The sequence below is a fragment of the Sebastes umbrosus genome, chromosome 13 (genome assembly GCF_015220745.1).
Source record: "Sebastes umbrosus isolate fSebUmb1 chromosome 13, fSebUmb1.pri, whole genome shotgun sequence".
Taxonomy (NCBI): domain Eukaryota; kingdom Metazoa; phylum Chordata; class Actinopteri; order Perciformes; family Sebastidae; genus Sebastes; species Sebastes umbrosus.
Window position 1 is genome coordinate 27,476,383 of NC_051281.1, and position 17,013 is coordinate 27,493,395.

General features: G+C 38.8%; 1 protein-coding gene and 1 long non-coding RNA gene across 4 annotated transcripts in view; one reads left to right on the forward strand and one right to left on the reverse strand.

Moving 5' to 3' along the window:
* Nucleotides 1-1,267: 1,267 nt before the first annotated feature.
* si:dkey-3d4.3 (leucine-zipper-like transcriptional regulator 1) lies at nt 1,268-14,457 on the reverse strand. 2 transcript variants are annotated; one of them, XM_037789522.1, is made up of 9 exons: nt 14,358-14,457; nt 12,758-12,846; nt 9,028-9,207; nt 8,699-8,781; nt 8,485-8,563; nt 6,324-6,370; nt 5,233-5,353; nt 3,801-3,990; nt 1,268-2,160 (listed from the first exon to the last, which is right to left on the reverse strand). In XM_037789522.1, exons 3-9 carry the CDS (start codon nt 9,185-9,187, stop codon nt 1,521-1,523), a joined length of 1,320 nt encoding a protein of 439 aa, XP_037645450.1. In that variant the 5' UTR covers nt 9,188-9,207; nt 12,758-12,846; nt 14,358-14,457; the 3' UTR covers nt 1,268-1,520. The 2 variants fall into 2 exon arrangements, with proteins under 2 accessions (XP_037645450.1, XP_037645451.1); XM_037789523.1 differs by lacking the exon at nt 14,358-14,457 and adding an exon at nt 13,806-13,824.
* Nucleotides 13,994-17,013, forward strand: part of LOC119500086 — a 45,169-nt gene continuing 42,149 nt past the window's right edge. For both annotated transcript variants that reach the window (XR_005209533.1, XR_005209532.1), the window contains exon 1: nt 13,994-14,217. This is a non-coding gene — a long non-coding RNA (uncharacterized LOC119500086). The remainder of the gene's footprint in view (nt 14,218-17,013) is intronic.

The window sequence follows — 17,013 nt, forward strand, 5'->3', positions numbered from 1 at the left end:
CTTATCATACATCAGACCGGCACATACAGGTACTTCGCTAAAAGTCAAGGCCACGCCCCCTTTTTGGGGAAAGAAAACAAAAGATCCCATAGCCTTCAATGCTATTAGATGTATGTTTGAACGGTAATTTTGACAAATCAGTCTGCATTCATCTCGTTATGCAAACGTTTATTTTATACACGTCTAATAATTATTTTGCGATCTCGCTTGAACCTGAGCGTTGGCGATACCTTAATAAATGAAGGTTGATCGCTGTCATGTCCCTTCAGTCTTCCCCCGTCCAACACAGTGGCTGGATATTGCTTATCCAGACATCTCTACATATCTGATTGAATCCCCTTAGGCTAAGTGTTATCTGTAAATAACCAACGTGTTAATAGCCAACTGCTTGATCTGTAGGCTGAGATTTAGTTGGAGACGACAGTCTGATGCTGCTATGACGTTAATGTATGACTGTATTACTGCAGCAGCCTCACACTCAAGCTAACGTTAGCTAGCCACGCTAGTCACTTTCACCGGCATCAACAGTGTCGTCTTTTCCTGGGAATGTCTCCACAGACACCCAGCTCATAATACGGTAAATGCAATGGCTTTCATCAGCGGGCCGTAGGCTCAGGCACCACTGTGTTACCTCATTCGGCGATAGATAGTGACTTAATAGATATTTATTTAAAGATTATGACTTTAACTTAGAATTACTTTTGAATTGTGTAATTGTGAATTTATCATTTTGAAATGAAATCACAAATTATTCTGTGCTGACATTAATTTTTTCCCAATTCAGAGAAATCAGATTTCTATTCAGAGGTACATCTGATAACAGTAAGTTGACTAGTTGGCTAGCGGTGGGATTTTCACTTGATTTACCAGAAGCCTCATACAGTATATACCCTAGGCCAATAACTGAGCCTTATTCCTTCAGTTATAGCTTAAACAGAAAGACCACGTTGAGCTCTGGCGCCATCGTGTGTAATTCAGGGTATATTACAGGCATTATTATCAGCTCCATGTTGTCAAGTTTGTTGTAAATGGTAAGTGTAATGTGGCTGACACAGTTTTGTCGGGCTGAAATATGTCTCAGACTTTTAGTACAAATTAAGACCAAACTGTCACAGCAGTACGGCTAATATAAGGGAATGTATTGTACTTTAGAGGTCTGGGGTTGGTGATTCTGATTTTGCCATTTTTATGTTCATGTGTGGGCTGTATATTTTTCACAATTACACTACTACTTAGATCATTGTTCATTACGACGGTAATCATTTTATAGTTTTTCTTAATGTAATTTTCTGATAATTTATTGTAGTACTGTAAAAAGGAAATGTATGCATTCATAACATTATATCCAACAACAAAAAAAAAGCGTTATAAAAATAGTTCACAGATAATTTCTTGTTCACAAAATGACCATTTAAACACATAAGAACAAAGATGAAGTGATAATATAACACTGATGTTTGTTGTTTTTTCAAATTTCTCATATAGAGAACATGTTTGTAAAGTTTGTTCTTCCCATGCTGTCATGAGTCGGTCAGAGTCATTTGCCATATGGAGATAGGACTGTGTCTGGTGCAAGGTCTTCCCCCCAGCACCAGCAGCAGATCGGGCAGATGCTGGGCTACGTCTTCATCCTCCTCGTCCAGCAGGTCCTCTTCTGTGCAGCTCCACTGCTTCTTGAAAGCCCTGTTTTCAAAGGTCAAACAGTTTCCGATCCGCTGCGTATCTTTCCCCATCAAGCCCTCTTTGCTGTTGTCCAGTTCGGAAGATTCTGTGAGTGTTCTGCTGCCGTAGCATCTGTCCGGGCTGAACGTCTCCAGCTCTATAGCTCCCTCTGATCCTAGAAACTTGAGCTGGGCGGGGAAGCACTTGTTCTTGAAAGGCCTTAGTTTCCCAGCCAGCAGCCTGGGTTGGAGTCCTGAGCTGGAGCAGGGGCTGCCGGTGTTGGACTTGTAGCTGGGACCCAGCCCGGCGCAGCAGTGGTGAATCTTGTCCGGTGGGGTCGAGCCTGGGAGGGTGGAGACCTGCCCCCAGGTCTGAGAGGTGAAGTTGTACCTCCACAGGCAGTTCATTGGAGAGTTCTGGCTCTCACCTCCTCCAAAAATAAGCATGCTGTCTTTGTAGGCCACAGCCGAGTGGCCCATGAGTCTGGAAGGGCCGGACCTGAGGAGAACAACCAGAGGTGGTGTTAGCAGGAAGGAACACACAAAACAATATCTATTGTGTGCATTGTAGGCAACCTCCAGCTGTGACAGTGATGGGGTGGAAATCCTCAAATTATACTAAACACATACAACAAATACTATGGAAAACAATAGCTTCACATTTCTATGAGGGTGGGTACTGTTCTGCTTTCAGAGAGGCCGAGCGAATGCATGGGTCTGATGTGAATTAACATTCCTTCACTGATGATCTATTAAGTGTGAACAAATCACAAAATGTCAGAGTGACTTGATCATTTGCTAATGGTGAGCAACAGGAATTCATGATACACCCTGTATTAATTCATGCATTGAATCATCATGAGTCATGCTTTAGTTAAGCATTACTTAAGTATATGATTTATGTCCTTTAGCGCTGTCAAAGCGATAATAACGCAAATTTGTTTTAACGCCACTAATTTCTTTAACGCATTAATGTAATCAATCTTTCGGAGTTTGTTGACTCTGTTTTAAAGCTAGCCTGAGGAATCCATTGGTAACAATCACTAGCTTGTCGGGAAGGAGGCTAAATAATACTCCAAACTTACACTAAATTTTGGTGAGGAAAAACTGTCATGTCCATTTTCAAAGGGGTCCCTTGACCTCTGACCTCCAGATATGTGAATGTAAATGGGTTCTATGGGTACCCACGAGTCTCCCCTTTACAGACATGCCCACTTTATGATAATCACATGCAGCTTGGGGCAAATCATAGTCAAGTCAGCACACTGACACACTGACAGCTGTTGTTTGCCATGTTATGATTTGAGCATATTATTTATGCTAAATGCAGTACCTGTGAGGGTTTCTGGACAATATCTGTCATTGTTTTCTGTTGTTAATTGATTTCCAATAATAAATATATATATGCATTTGCATAAAGCAGCATATTTGTCCACTCCCATGTTGATAAGAGTATTAAATACTTGACAAATCTCCCTTTAAGGTACATTATGAACAGATAAAAAATTTGTGATTAATTTGCGATTAATCATAGACAATCATGCCATTAATCGCAAAATATTTGAATCGATTGACAGCCCTAATATCCTTATAAAGTGTTACCTATATTCTTTTTTTTTAAATAATATTTTTATTGCAGGTTGCTACATTGGTACAAAAAAAATCGATCTTATTCTTCCCCCTTTCTTACAATAACAACTTTATAGCGCCGTAAAAGAACGTACAATTAAAAATTATTCGGCAAATTTTATACACATCACTGACTCATGTTAAGAAACAAGAGCACAAACCAAGAGAGCAATACGAAACAGACAAAAAAATGTATTTACTTTATGACTATGTACAGCAGCAAAACACACACGGCTGAAAGCAAATGTAACGCTGCTGCTGGCTCCACTGAGTCTGTTTCAGGGTGGACCCCGCCTGTCTGTCCTCTTTAAGCATTCATATTCCTATGTTGAAAAAGTCATTTTTATAACTCCTAACTCCTTGTGAAAAGTCTTGTGATAGAGAAGGGTGTGGTTTCCTCATCATCTTGCATTAAAGAAAAAGCATTCTAGGGTTCTTTTGCAATATCAACATTGTATTAATATAGGCAACACCATGAAGGACAGACTGACACATGCAATCACTTCTCACTTGTTTCTGAGGGAACTCCACACGTGGCTGGTAGAATTCCACTTCCAGAAGTCTCTCTGCTCCCGCAAGCCTTTCAAGCCCCCGAACAGGTACATGCAGCTTTGGTTGGCCACGGCTGAGTGGCTGTGTCTGGGGCCTGGGCCTAATGAGCCCTGCTGAGAACCATTCAGCAGGGACCAAACCATGGTATCTGCCATGAATATAAACACACACAATGAATGCACATACTGGAGCTTCCACTGTGTTAGTTAGTCACAACACGGTACTATCATGGTATTGAACACCCAGCCTGCTGTATTTCTCAGCAACTGCTGCGTGGTGTTCTCAGTAGAAATGCATTACTGGTACAGTACAATGTATGAAACCTCAGTATCAGTGGGTTGATACCTGACATAGTCTCAGAAAACAGAAGAAGAAGTAGTAAAGAATTGAGAGAGGCTGCAAGTGTTTTAGGGCGGATTGGTCGCTTTTGCTCTCTCGATTTATCTGCCAAGTTAACTTTACACTGCACAAATGGCTGATAACATGAATAATACAATATGTACAAGTAAGAACAATACACTGAAGGGCGAATTCACAAAGAATGGAGGATAGCACTATTACATGAATTGAGTATCATTTGCTGCTGTCTCAAGGTCCAATTCACAAAAGATATAATATATATTACAGCGTAAAAACACGCCCATGAAGTTTTACAGCTGAGGGCAATTGAGTATCATTTGCTGCTGTCTCAAGGTCCAATTCACAAAAGATATAATATATATTACAGCGTAAAAACACGCCCATGAAGTTTTACAGCTGAGGGCAATTTGCCCCCTTTTCTGCATCTGATTGCAATTATCCATGTGGCAAACTATAAACGTTGCCTTTGTAGGCAGAACAATAGCAGCGAAGAAAAAGAAAAATGAATTCAGACTGCGAGCTCCAGGTCCTGACCGACGAGGTGCAGAGGCATTCCTCAAAACGTCAGGCAAGGAATTTAAAGGCGACAGAGAGAAACCCTATTTTGGATTGAATGCTGCTATAATCAGTGGAAAGTCTGGGTGTGACTCCCCTTATAAATACACTTCAGTTACCGACAACTATCTGAAGAAGCTAATAATTTCACTGTAACTGTGCGTGGCTATTAGAACTGATCTTTGTGAATTGGACTGTTTTTGCAACGAGGCTCATTTGCATAGAAAGTGGGTAATTTTACGCTAACTGTCTGCATATGAATTTAAATATGTGCAAATAGCACAGAGACACTATTAGGGATGCATTTCACCCTTTGTTTGATGTGCTTTGAGACTTACAGGGTTTTTCTTTTTGTCTTATTTGTGCAGGTTTAGCGGCCGCAAAAGCCACACAATCCTTTTTGTGAATTGGCCTGAGTGCACCCACGAGGAGCTTTATTTTTTTTACATGGGAGTAAAAGCAACTTTAAACTCACCAAAGTCCAAACTCCAAAAGTCCTGCGAGGATCCTTTCATGTCAACAAAACCTCCGTACACCAGCATGGCAGAGCCAACAACCACAGCACTGTGTCCCTTTCTGTTGGTTGGCATTTGGGTCTGAACACACACACACACACACACACACACACATGGACACATACACACATCTATAAGAGTTGGCAGGCTATTTACTAACAAGCCCCGGGATCTTTTCGGTTTCATATTTTATTAACAGTCTTATAATATTTCTCTGGTTTAGGTTCCATGGAGCCTACAGAATTCCAGATCTGATGTGAGCCTTGATTTGGGGGGGGGCCGTCAGCGTGCGCAGAGTACACCTGAACAGGTCCTTCTGTTATTCAAGACAAGTGGGAGCTGTGAAGTCTCTGACTACATGTTGAAGAGAAAACCCACTTGAATGGCCTCCAAACTTGTAATTCCTTTTCAGAAACTCATTCTCAGAGCTCTAGTTTCTCTTTGTGTCGAACAATATGACATTCAATGCCTGCGTATAAATGTAGCATCCACCATTCTGGAAATCTGTTCTAATCTAACACATTTGCCCTGCAATGATTATATCTTTGTAAAAATGTACATCAGTGATATTTTTCAGTCATGCATTGAGCATTTAAAGGTCATACAAACACGTCTGTGACATTGGTGAAGATATACATGAAAGCATTCATCAATGAAATGAATGAATCTTGATTTTTTGTTCAATACTGTGATGCCTTTCTTGACGGTGTTATCTCTACTGATGATAACAAGGCAGCTTATCTGCTACTGATTCCAAAGAAACTGCTACTGAAATGCAAAACAGACTTCCAGTAAAGACCTACTGTACCCGAGGGCAGGCGTGTGTTGCTTTCCTTCATCAACTAACAGTTGATCAGTACAGTGTGTTGTAAAGTTCTACTTGTGCAAAACATGTCATTCTTTTCTTTTCTTTTCTATTATTAAAATGTTGTGTATTATCAATTTAAAATAGGATCTAGTCCTTTACAGTTGATGTCAGTAACACTGACAAAGAAACTTGGTTTCATATCATATAATCTGTTATCCCGTTCACATGAAAGGCGCTCTGTACCTGAGAGGAGCTCGTCTTTCCCTGGCAGTGCACCCATTTCTGCTGTGCTGAAACACAAACAAAGGAAAGAATACAGGTCTGTTGGAAAGGTCATAAAAAATGGGAACAAATCTGCCCCTTCAATATACAAAATAATATAAGAAACAACTCCTGATCCGATACTTCTATGCCCCTAGATAATAACTGCACAGTGCACACTTCAAGTACACTGACGTATTGAAATCAATCCAATGCATATGCTTGACAATTAAATAGCTCTGCATTACATTCAGAAAACAATGCCTGCATCTAAGCTGTTCCTTAATGGGGTTTTATTTTGTTGCATTTGCAGTGGTGTGGTGAGTGTGGTTTTTCTGTCTGTCTGTGCAGTGAAACTATGCATGACATCAAAACGCAAGAGCTGAGCAGAAATGAAACGAGTGCACATACGTTAGGTAAATAACATAAATAAACAGTCTCATACGGTGTTATGCTGTCGTTTATGGAACTCAGCAGAATGTTGGAGAGACCGACAGCGGAGAGTTGGAGAGTTGATTGCAGCTGCGATCGTTAGGTTTCTGCGCATGAAAGCTTCGCGAGTAAAAACACCCGTGTGACAGCTGACATAAAACGAAGGATGGGATCGGACTCCATAGCTCAATATAGCCGATACTGATCAGTTAAAAAATGCCTTGATCTCTGAAATAGGATCGGGACATACCTAGAAACACCTTTACACTCTCATATTTGAGCATTTCAATTTAAATTGCTGTACACAATTGCTACATATACATGAACAGTCTCCTATATGCAGATTTTGTAATGACGACACTGAATCATTAGCTTCCATATTTTGGTACAGTGGCACTCTCCTGGACCAAAGTTGAAATATGACTAAAATATTGTATTCTAAAAGCTGAAGTGGACATGCATGCATGTATGGGTGATTTCAAATATATAAATGAGGTGGTGAGCATGATCATCATTTCATTTAACAAGCACACACAGTGGGAATATTAACTGCACAAAGCAAGTACAAGACATACACTGTTAGATGAAAAAAATATATACTCTCAGACACACACACAGGAACCAACAAGTTGTGGTATTTGTAGCGCAGGAAGCATGTCCTGTTACGCCCGGACCAGACGGGGCACGTCAGCAGCGTGTGGCGGCTGCCTCGCTGAACTTCTGCGTCTCTCCTGTGTATGGCGTCCACACCAGCAGCGTTTCTGCTGCTGCTGCCAGCCCTTTCTTTCTACATAGAGTTTGCCTTTCATAATGTCCATTTCATTTCATTATAAATGTCATTTATATTTATTTTAGACAGAGAAAGGTTAAGATGTCTGTGCTTATTTGTAAATAATAGTAATAATCCACAATTAAAACCCCGTATTTTTTTCATATATGGAGCTCTGCAAGTCACTGCATGTTCTACAACACTGTCCTGCAAATATTTCAGAATAAAAGCCTTGTGTTAACAAATGAAGGAATTCTGTCCACAGAAAAAAATGCTCGAGGGCTTTTATTTTGAAACGGTAGAAGTGTTGAGTTGAAATAAATCTTTCCTTTTTTTCATGTCCATGATATATTCTACAGATACAGACATCGAAACTGTAGTAATGTTGCTGGTATGATGTCAATATATAGTCAAAAGATAATTTTCACTGTCTGTTGTTGCTGTGAACCGCGTGCGACTCGCGGTACAAATAGGTGAGACCTCGAATCTCTGGAAGAGACGCGGCTGACATGCAGCCGAGCTCTGTGTGGCTGCTCTGACCTGTTAACATGGACGCCAAAATAAAAAACAACAGGTTCTTCAGCTGCCACGCACTGCTGACATTCCCTGTGTGGCGCGGGCTTTAGTGTGTAACAGCTGAGTGCTAATTAATAGTAATATTAACTCTTTTTTACTTTTTTATCTTATGCTGATAAGCATTAGTATTTATCAGCATAAATTGAATTGTTGATGTTGTTACGTTTTTTTAACTTTAACATATCATTTGGGACTTCCTCCTTTTTGTTGAGCTAACAGCTCATCACTGATATATTTTCACTGGGGCTTTGAGGCGTGGGACTGGAATAGACATGCAGCAACACGTTTTGTCTATCAAGCCTGAGCATATGCAGACAATAGCCAATGTAATTTGCATCACACATGCACCTCCTTAGTGAAACTCACCCATGTCAAATACCCAGAGGGGACATCTCCACCTGGTGTATGCAGAATCCAGCATGCCTCCAAACACGTACAGGAAGCCCTGAAGAGATCAGAGCCCTTAAACATTTTGTTGACACACTGACACTCCAAGCAGTAGGATATCAGCAGAGATAGAAGAACCATGAGATAATTTCAAATGATTGTTATGCCATTTAAAGTAGAAATGTTTTTGTACCTCATGAGTCACCATAGCATGTTCCTCTAGCGCTTCTGGTGCAGCTTCACTGGTGCAGTTCAACTCTGTCCATTCGTTACAAACTAAAATAATGATATGTTTGATTAGCCGGGGATCATGTAACACAGCTCACCTTCCTTGTCTTTCTGGCTTTTAAACAAGCATATCCTATTGAGCAGTCTTCTAAATACATCATGCATCATCTGAAACAATGTAATAATAATGCAAACAAATCCAAATTCAACAAATCCTTAGTTTTTGTCATGCGGTAGTAAAAGTCCTATTAGCATTAAAGTTAAGTGAACAATAGTTGTGTATCCAGCCCTTACCGACGCTGTACCTCCAGAAGTCCCCCAGACAGCTGCTGCCTCGTCCACCCAGGATGTAGACATTCCCATCATAGCTGCAGCAGGCGTGCTTGTAGCGGTCACATGGGGACTGGCTGCTCTGGGGGAGCCGAGTCCACAGGCAAGGACTACTTTGACTCATAGCTAGCACCGGACCATTTTCTAAAAGAAGCAACATTTAAGTGTTTAGGAAAGTTAGTTCATATTGTATATAAAAAGTACCCATAACTCTTTCTCAACTAGGTCTTCTTTTTACTTCCACTATGCAGTGGTGAGTCTTATAGCAGTGTTTACCCTGCCACAGGATCCCCCCGCCCCCTGACAGAATTAAACTAAATATTTATTTACTTAATTTATGTGCACTCGTTTCATTTCAGCTCAGTGTGACAGTCTTTACTGCGTTTTGCTCTCATTTATTGTCGCGCTAGTTTCTCTCCTCTCCTTTGGTGTTTCACCAAGGGCAGAGCACACATAGAGAAATGAGTTTCCCATCCCACCCCCCCCAATGGTTAGAGAAAACACTGTGTGGTACTATGGGAAATACTCACACTGTGCTGTCACACACACATCAGAACGTCGGAAAAAATGTAACATTGCAACTGTACTGACCTGATTGAATTCAAATTGTATTCTCTAAGTGCAACAGAGTGTTTGAATTGGTTCGCCTTGTGGTCCAACAGTGGACGCTCTTAAAATTCACAATCTGCTTGACCTTTTCTAAACCAAGCTAATGAATAGAAATAGAGGACAATAACGAACAGAGCCGCGCTGGTCAGACAATCATGACACAGAAGCAGAACCTGCTTTTGACAACCTGTGATTGACAGGTCGCTACCACGGCGTTGACAGGTCTGGGAGTTGTCCATGTTTTCATCTTAGAACTTTAACCTTTTCACTGTGTGTTTTCAGTTCATTAAAGGTAATTATAACCTTTTTTGGTCGCCTAAAAATGACTTATTCAGTGTTTGATTGTACTTAGCTCCACCCTCTCATGTCACTTCTGGTTGCAAAAAACTAAGATGGCTTTAAAACAGCAGTCCACAAACCAATGGGTGACGTAACGGTGACTACGTCCACTTCTTATATACAGTCTATGGTTTGCATCGATGACTTTGATTGATCAGAGTGTTACTTTAAAGAAGAGCACAAAACCACAGCTCTGCCTCTCTGTCTGCTCCTCCAAAAATCCATCGTGTATACCACCAAACAACGTGCAGAGGGAAACCCCTTCAGTTCAGCACTCCGAGGTAAGATCATGCTGAGAACATGACAGTCAGGTGCCTTGCGACATTACGGCTCTGAGAAGAGGAATAGAAGGAAATGGATGATCTGTGATACCTGATATAATATCCTCTCTCCAACTGCTGTAGCCTCTTACAGTGACAAGACTGCCATATGGCATGACGAGCTATTGTGTGTTAGCAGGCCAGTGTTAGTTGTTATGGTTGTAGAGAGCTTGGCTGCTACAGGTGTTCAGCTGGGACTGACTCACAGAGCACCTGACTGCTGCTCAGGGGAGCAACACCTTGCCGTAGATAGACTGTGAGGCTCGGCTCTGGGGAGAAGCTCTCTAGTTGCTGAATGTTCTTGTACAGTTGGCTCGAGCTACAGCCATGATTATTCTTTTTTTGTTTGTTTTTTTCGATCACTTTGGTGACAGAATTTATTTACAAGACTTTTGGCAGTAATTTAGATCCAAACAGAGACTGATATCAACTACAGTGGACTTTCCAGATTAAGTAAGAGATAATGTACAGCTGGCCGGTCATTGTTGTGAAATAAACCCCGACAGGAAGTGGACAACAACAATGACCCGCTAGCTGTACATTATCCTGCGTATTACACGGATACCCACTTAGGAAATCAATAATTTGACACCAAAAACGGTCCGCCAGAGTCCGACATCAGGACTGCGCCCATAGCAACGGTCTGTTATACATAGCAACGGTCTGTTATACAGAAATTAAAGACCATACAACGCCGTGATTGACCAATCAGAATTGAGTATTCAACAAAGCCGTGTAATAAATAAAAATAATGACGGGATACAATTAGTCGTGGATACAATATTCTTGAAGAAAAGTTACTTTGTATAATTGATTGTGCAGTACTTATAACAACATTACTTTCTGTTTTTCACTGTAGCATGTCTTTAATTAATGGCCATTTTGGGAGAAACAATGATAAAAATGTAGTTGGAATTAATAACAAACTAGATTACATAGAGATAAATTACCACATTTTTTTAATTCATTAAATCTTATGGAAATAAGTTTATTTCTTGGAAAAAATATGAAAAATCAAACACTGTAGATATGCTATTTGATCCATTGCACTGACAAGGGCAAACGGGTGCATGCCATCACATGCACACATGATATGCTCCAAAGTCACTTCATTTTCATTAAGCAAATTGAGGTTTTCTACAGTATAAAATGTGACTATGAAAAAAGTGAAAAATGCTGGTGATGCAAGTAAATTGCCACGTCAGGCTAGTAAATCTAGCAACTCACTAAAAGAATTAAACACGTTTTATTTTCCGGAGCTGATCATGGAAGTAGCTTCAAGAAGTTAATTTACTTAAATAAAGATTAAACATGACAATTAACTTTAGTCTTTGTTGTTATTTGATAACAACTAAAAACCTAAAACAAATTGTATAGGGACAAGTCAAAATTGACTTTGGGCAAGTAGATTTCTGACCCATTTGCCCGACGGGCAAGAGAAAAAAGGTCGAGGTGAGGTTCCAGATTGCAACCAACTAAAACTTCTCCCTTGTGCCAAGCGTGTTGGAGAACTACGGTGGCCGGCGCTAAAACATGAAAATGCGAATGGCCCTCCCTAGAGCCAGTGTTTGGTTTGTCCGTTCTGGGCTACTGTAGAAACATGGCGGCCGGCTCCATGCAGAGGATCCGCTCCCTATGTAGATATAAACAGCTCATTCTAAATGCAATCCAGGCAGTTGCTGTGTTATGGCATTTGACCTTAAAAAAATAAAAAGCCATAACCGATTTACGAGGGTTGACTCAGCTGTCAGAAAAAGAGAAGGAAACCTTCTCTGAGGAAACCGATGACTCACTTCAACAACCTTTTACAATATTCATGAAGATACATTGTGTTTGGTTATCAACACAGTAATTTTCCACGCTGAACTATCTATGACCGAGGAGGTACTTTGAGTTTTTCCACAGTGACACATGACACATGAGCTGCTGCAAAGTTTGTGGCCACTCTACTACATCTTATCAAACTGTCACATGAGCAAACAGCTCTGGGGTCATGACATTGTTGTAACACACCTAGTCGGCCTTGTATTAACACCTGACTGTTACTTGCATAAAGAGCGATGTGGTCAGCAATTTTTTAAATATCCAACTGAAAATAAATACTGGCAAGACAAGAGAGATGCAGTGGTATTTTCAGTAAATGGCTGTGAGTAAAACCTGGCAATCAACTATACTAACAATATTACAACAATATTAATGTAGGAGAAGCTTTTGTTATGCCCTGACATGTCACTGAGAAGTTTATATGTGACACATGTTGGTTCATTTAGATAACAGGCCTACAGATTAAATTATGATTGGGGAAGAGAGGCTAGATTAATTTGTAAATTAGGCTGTTTCATTTAGCTACAACATTACAATATTCACGTATGTGCCCTGCCTGCAACAAAGCTCTTTGGGACTTATAATTCATCTGTGGTACTCACTAAAACTTGCTTCATGGATCTCCTGTTGCAGAATCTTCACAGAATGAGTTGTTTCCTTGTTTCAGTGCAGTCAAGACTGCTTCTGAATGCTGTAAATGATGAAGAAATGTTGGAAGTGTCAGTGACTGGAAAAGGATGTGTCATCATGTTAGTTTGAGCTGATACTTGCAGCAACAACACAATGTGAACGAGGATTCCAGTGGCAAGTTCATTTCAATTTAGCACACCAGCAGGAAGTAGCTAGTTTGTAGCTAGTGTGGGAAAAGGAGGCTATACAAAATAAAAGGGCCTTTTCTACTCACACAAGATATTCACAGTTACTTTACTCTTATTATTCCTAAAATATCCAACGCATTTTCACATTTGCTGTGATATTAGAGCACCTTTACAAAATAGTGTGACCTTTCAACCTGAAGAGCTTTCCTAACAGAAACATTACAGCTAACTTAAAGATCCCATATTGTAAAACGTGAGATTTTCATGTCTTTTATATTATAAAGCAGGTTTAAGTGCAATATAAATACTGTTAAACTATCAAAACGCTCAATATACAGAGAAACACACACAGCCCGTATTCAGAAATTGTGCGTTTGAAACAAACCGTTAGGATTTCTGTCAATTTGTGATGTCACAAATATACAATATTTAGACCATTACACGGTTTTAAACGTAACATTCCAAATGTGTCCCAGTTTAGTTCCTGTTGCAGTGTATGTGAATGACATCAGCTGACAGGAAGTAAACATGGACCCAAACTGTTGCCTAACAACGCAATTCCGTTGAAATGCACTAAAACGGAGCGTTTCAGGCAGAGGGGAAATACAGATATATTCAAGTAGACAGTATGACGAAAATAAAGTTTTTTTTTTAACATTACAGCATGTAAACATGTTCTAGTAAAAACACAAAATACAAGTATGAACCTGAAAATGAGCATGATATGGGACCTTTAAAGTGAACTTTATAACGTTTAAATTGTTCCTTTTCGTTATCTAGCAGTATAGTGACCAAGTTGGGCCAACTTTCTCCTATCTAAGATACAACTTACTGAACTATATGAGTTTAATATATCAGCTAGCTGCCAACACATATCTGAGCATCTTTCTTGCGTAGTAAAAGTCTGTACGAGGAATCTACGGCATAGTTATCGTTTTACGTTGACATTACGCTAACTAGCCGTTACTAACGTGAGTCAATAGCATAGCAACCACTTCAGGAGGAATGCGACCCGTTAATTTACGGCTCAGTCTCCAGGGCAACATCAACGACCTATATTTAGGGGTTCAACTTGATAAAAGTAATGTACCTAAGTTATAACTTCATCTGTCAGAGTCTCATTCTGACAAAGTAAAGAACTAAAGCGCAAACAGGGGGACGGTAATAACGGTAAAGTAGAAGAAGTAGAAGAAGAAGAAGAGGAAACGAGGAGATGAACTTTCTTTAGAGCTTCTTTGAAGATAGTAAGTGACGTTATTCGATGCAAATAAGACATGAGACAGTCCTGTGTCAGTGCTAAATTTGTTTTTACACTTACAAAATAGTGTGACAGGCATTTCATGTTTGAAAAACAAGTTGCTGTGAAGAATAATGTGTTACTTACGAGGTCTGGGCTGCTCCTCCCGGTCTGACGGTCTGACGGTCTCTATGATGTCCTCCAGTGAACGGACTGGTGCTGCGTTCAGGGTCTCCTCGTAAACTGCGACTTCTCCTGAAAACGTAAACACTCCAAATGTGTCCCAGTTTATTTATATTACTTAATTTATTTGTATTATTTATATTCATGTTGTTTGTTTGCTTCATTGACGAACACCATGGTAAACATAAAGCAAATACATAAGCACATAATGCCAGGGGATCAGAGCACTGACATAAATCATAAATCAGTTTATAAAAATGTTATACAGTTGTATAGATATATGGTTTTAGTAGCTTTTCTGTTTTTAGACAAAAGGATCGATGCAAAGTATTGTTTGAATTCAATTTCCCCAAAAATATGAGATTTTGCAAGAAATAAAATAAAATAAAATTATATAATATTTAATTTGCTTTAGTATAAGAGTAAGTACAGAAGCCAAACATTGCATTTTTTAAGGAGAGGGAAAATTCACGATCAATATATTGGGAAATAAATGTATAGACATCTTTCCAAATAATACAAGAGTGGGGACAAGATCAAAATAGATGATATAAATCTTCTTGAACCAGTTGACAAAATGAATGTGTCCCAGTTTATTTATATTATTTAAATTATTTATATTGTCTATATTCATGTTGTTTGTTTGTTTTAGTGATGAACACCATGGTAAACATATAGCAAATACATAAGCAGATAATGCCAGGGGATCAGAGCACTGACATAAATCATAAATCAGTTTATAAAAATGTTATACAGCTTACATAAGGATTTAGTAGCTTTTCTGTTTTTAGACTAAAGGATCTGTGCAAAGTATTGTTTGAATTCATTTTCCAATAAATATGAGATTTTGCAAGGAATAAAATCAAATGAAACGATATAATATTTAATTTGCTTTAGTAGAAGAGTAAGTACAGAGGCCAAACATTACATTTTCATAGGAAAGGGAAAATTTCACAATCAATATATTGGGAAATAAATGTATATACATATTGCCAAAAAATACAAGAGTGGGGACAAGATCAAAATAGATGATATAAATCTTCTGGAACCAGTTGACAAAATGAGCAGTCCTTGTTATATCTTTGTAGAAATACCTTGGAGGGATAAAAACGATGGATTATTTTAAAAGTCACTTCCTTAACCTTATTTATTATCAGATATTTAGAAACCATATTTATTATCAGATATTTAGAAGGTATAGGCACCACATTTTCTTCCAGTCCAGTGTGAAGTAAAGTTATTCTAGGAGGAAACAGCTTTTGGAACAGAGACTATTTCTTTTTGAAATAAAGCATTTATTCATCACAGTTATTATTGTTCTTTTTAGAGGAGAAACAGATCCGACAAATGCCAGTAAGAATAGGTTCCAGCGGTAGTAAAGTCAATTCAGATAGGACTGAATAGCATAACATAGCCAGAAGGGATTACATCAAAATCTAAATCATGTTCCCTTTGTGGTATATGAATACCATACTTGTTCAGAAGTTTGAAGTTCACATCAACGTACTTATTACAGTGGTAATAATGAATTTTATTTACTGTTCCAGATAATGTAATATCTGTGAGAGGAAGAATTAAGTTTATAAATTAAGTACCTGGAAAGGAGCAATTCATTTGTGAAAATTTGACAATTTAAATTTTTTTTTCAACATTGTAGCTGCAAGGTAAAACAAATTTAAGGCCTCCAAGTTTTGAGGACAAATCATTTGGAATAAAATTCCAAACTGAATTCCAAACTGTGCTCTGATCCCCTGGCATTATCTGCTTATGTATTTGCTATATGTTTACCATGGTGTTCATCAATAAAACAAATAAACAACATGAATATAGACAATATAAATAATATAAATAAACTGGGACACATTCATTTTGTCAACTGGTTCAAGAAGATTTATATCATCTATTTTGATCTTGTCCCCACTCTTGTATTATTTGGAAAGATGTCTATATATTTATTTCCCAATATATTGATCATGAATTTCCCCTCTCCCATGAAAATGCAATGTTTGGCTTCTGTACTTACTCTTCTACTAAAGCAAATTAAATATTATATTATTTAATTTGATTTTATTTCTTGCAAAATCTCATATTTTTTGGGAAAATGAATTCAAACAATACTTTGCATCGATCCTTTAGTCTAAAAACAGAAAAGCTACTAAAACCTTATATCTATACAGCTGTATCTACAACTGTATAACATTTTTATAAACTGATTTATGATTTATGTCAGTGCTCTGATCCCCTGGCATTATCTGCTTATGTATTTGCTTTATGTTTACCATGGTGTTCGTCAATAAAACAAACATTACAGTGAGGTCACCAAACTTCACGAACCAATAAGAACTTGATCCACTTGCAACAAAAACTAATAGAGCGCTACAGGGATGGCGTAGAGTAAAGAGATTGTTCCATTGGGTTTTGGATTATTGCAGAAACTAAGCTTTGTGGCAAACACACGTTTATGATACTTACACATTCTGTTCAGCAAGATAATCTTCACATAAACACCACTTTTATGATTCATGAAGGGTGAATGAAATCGCCAAAAGTGAAAAGCTAATGTCGGCATGATGACGTTTAGTAGTCTCATTTAGCCACTTGTTAGCAACCGCCTTTTTTC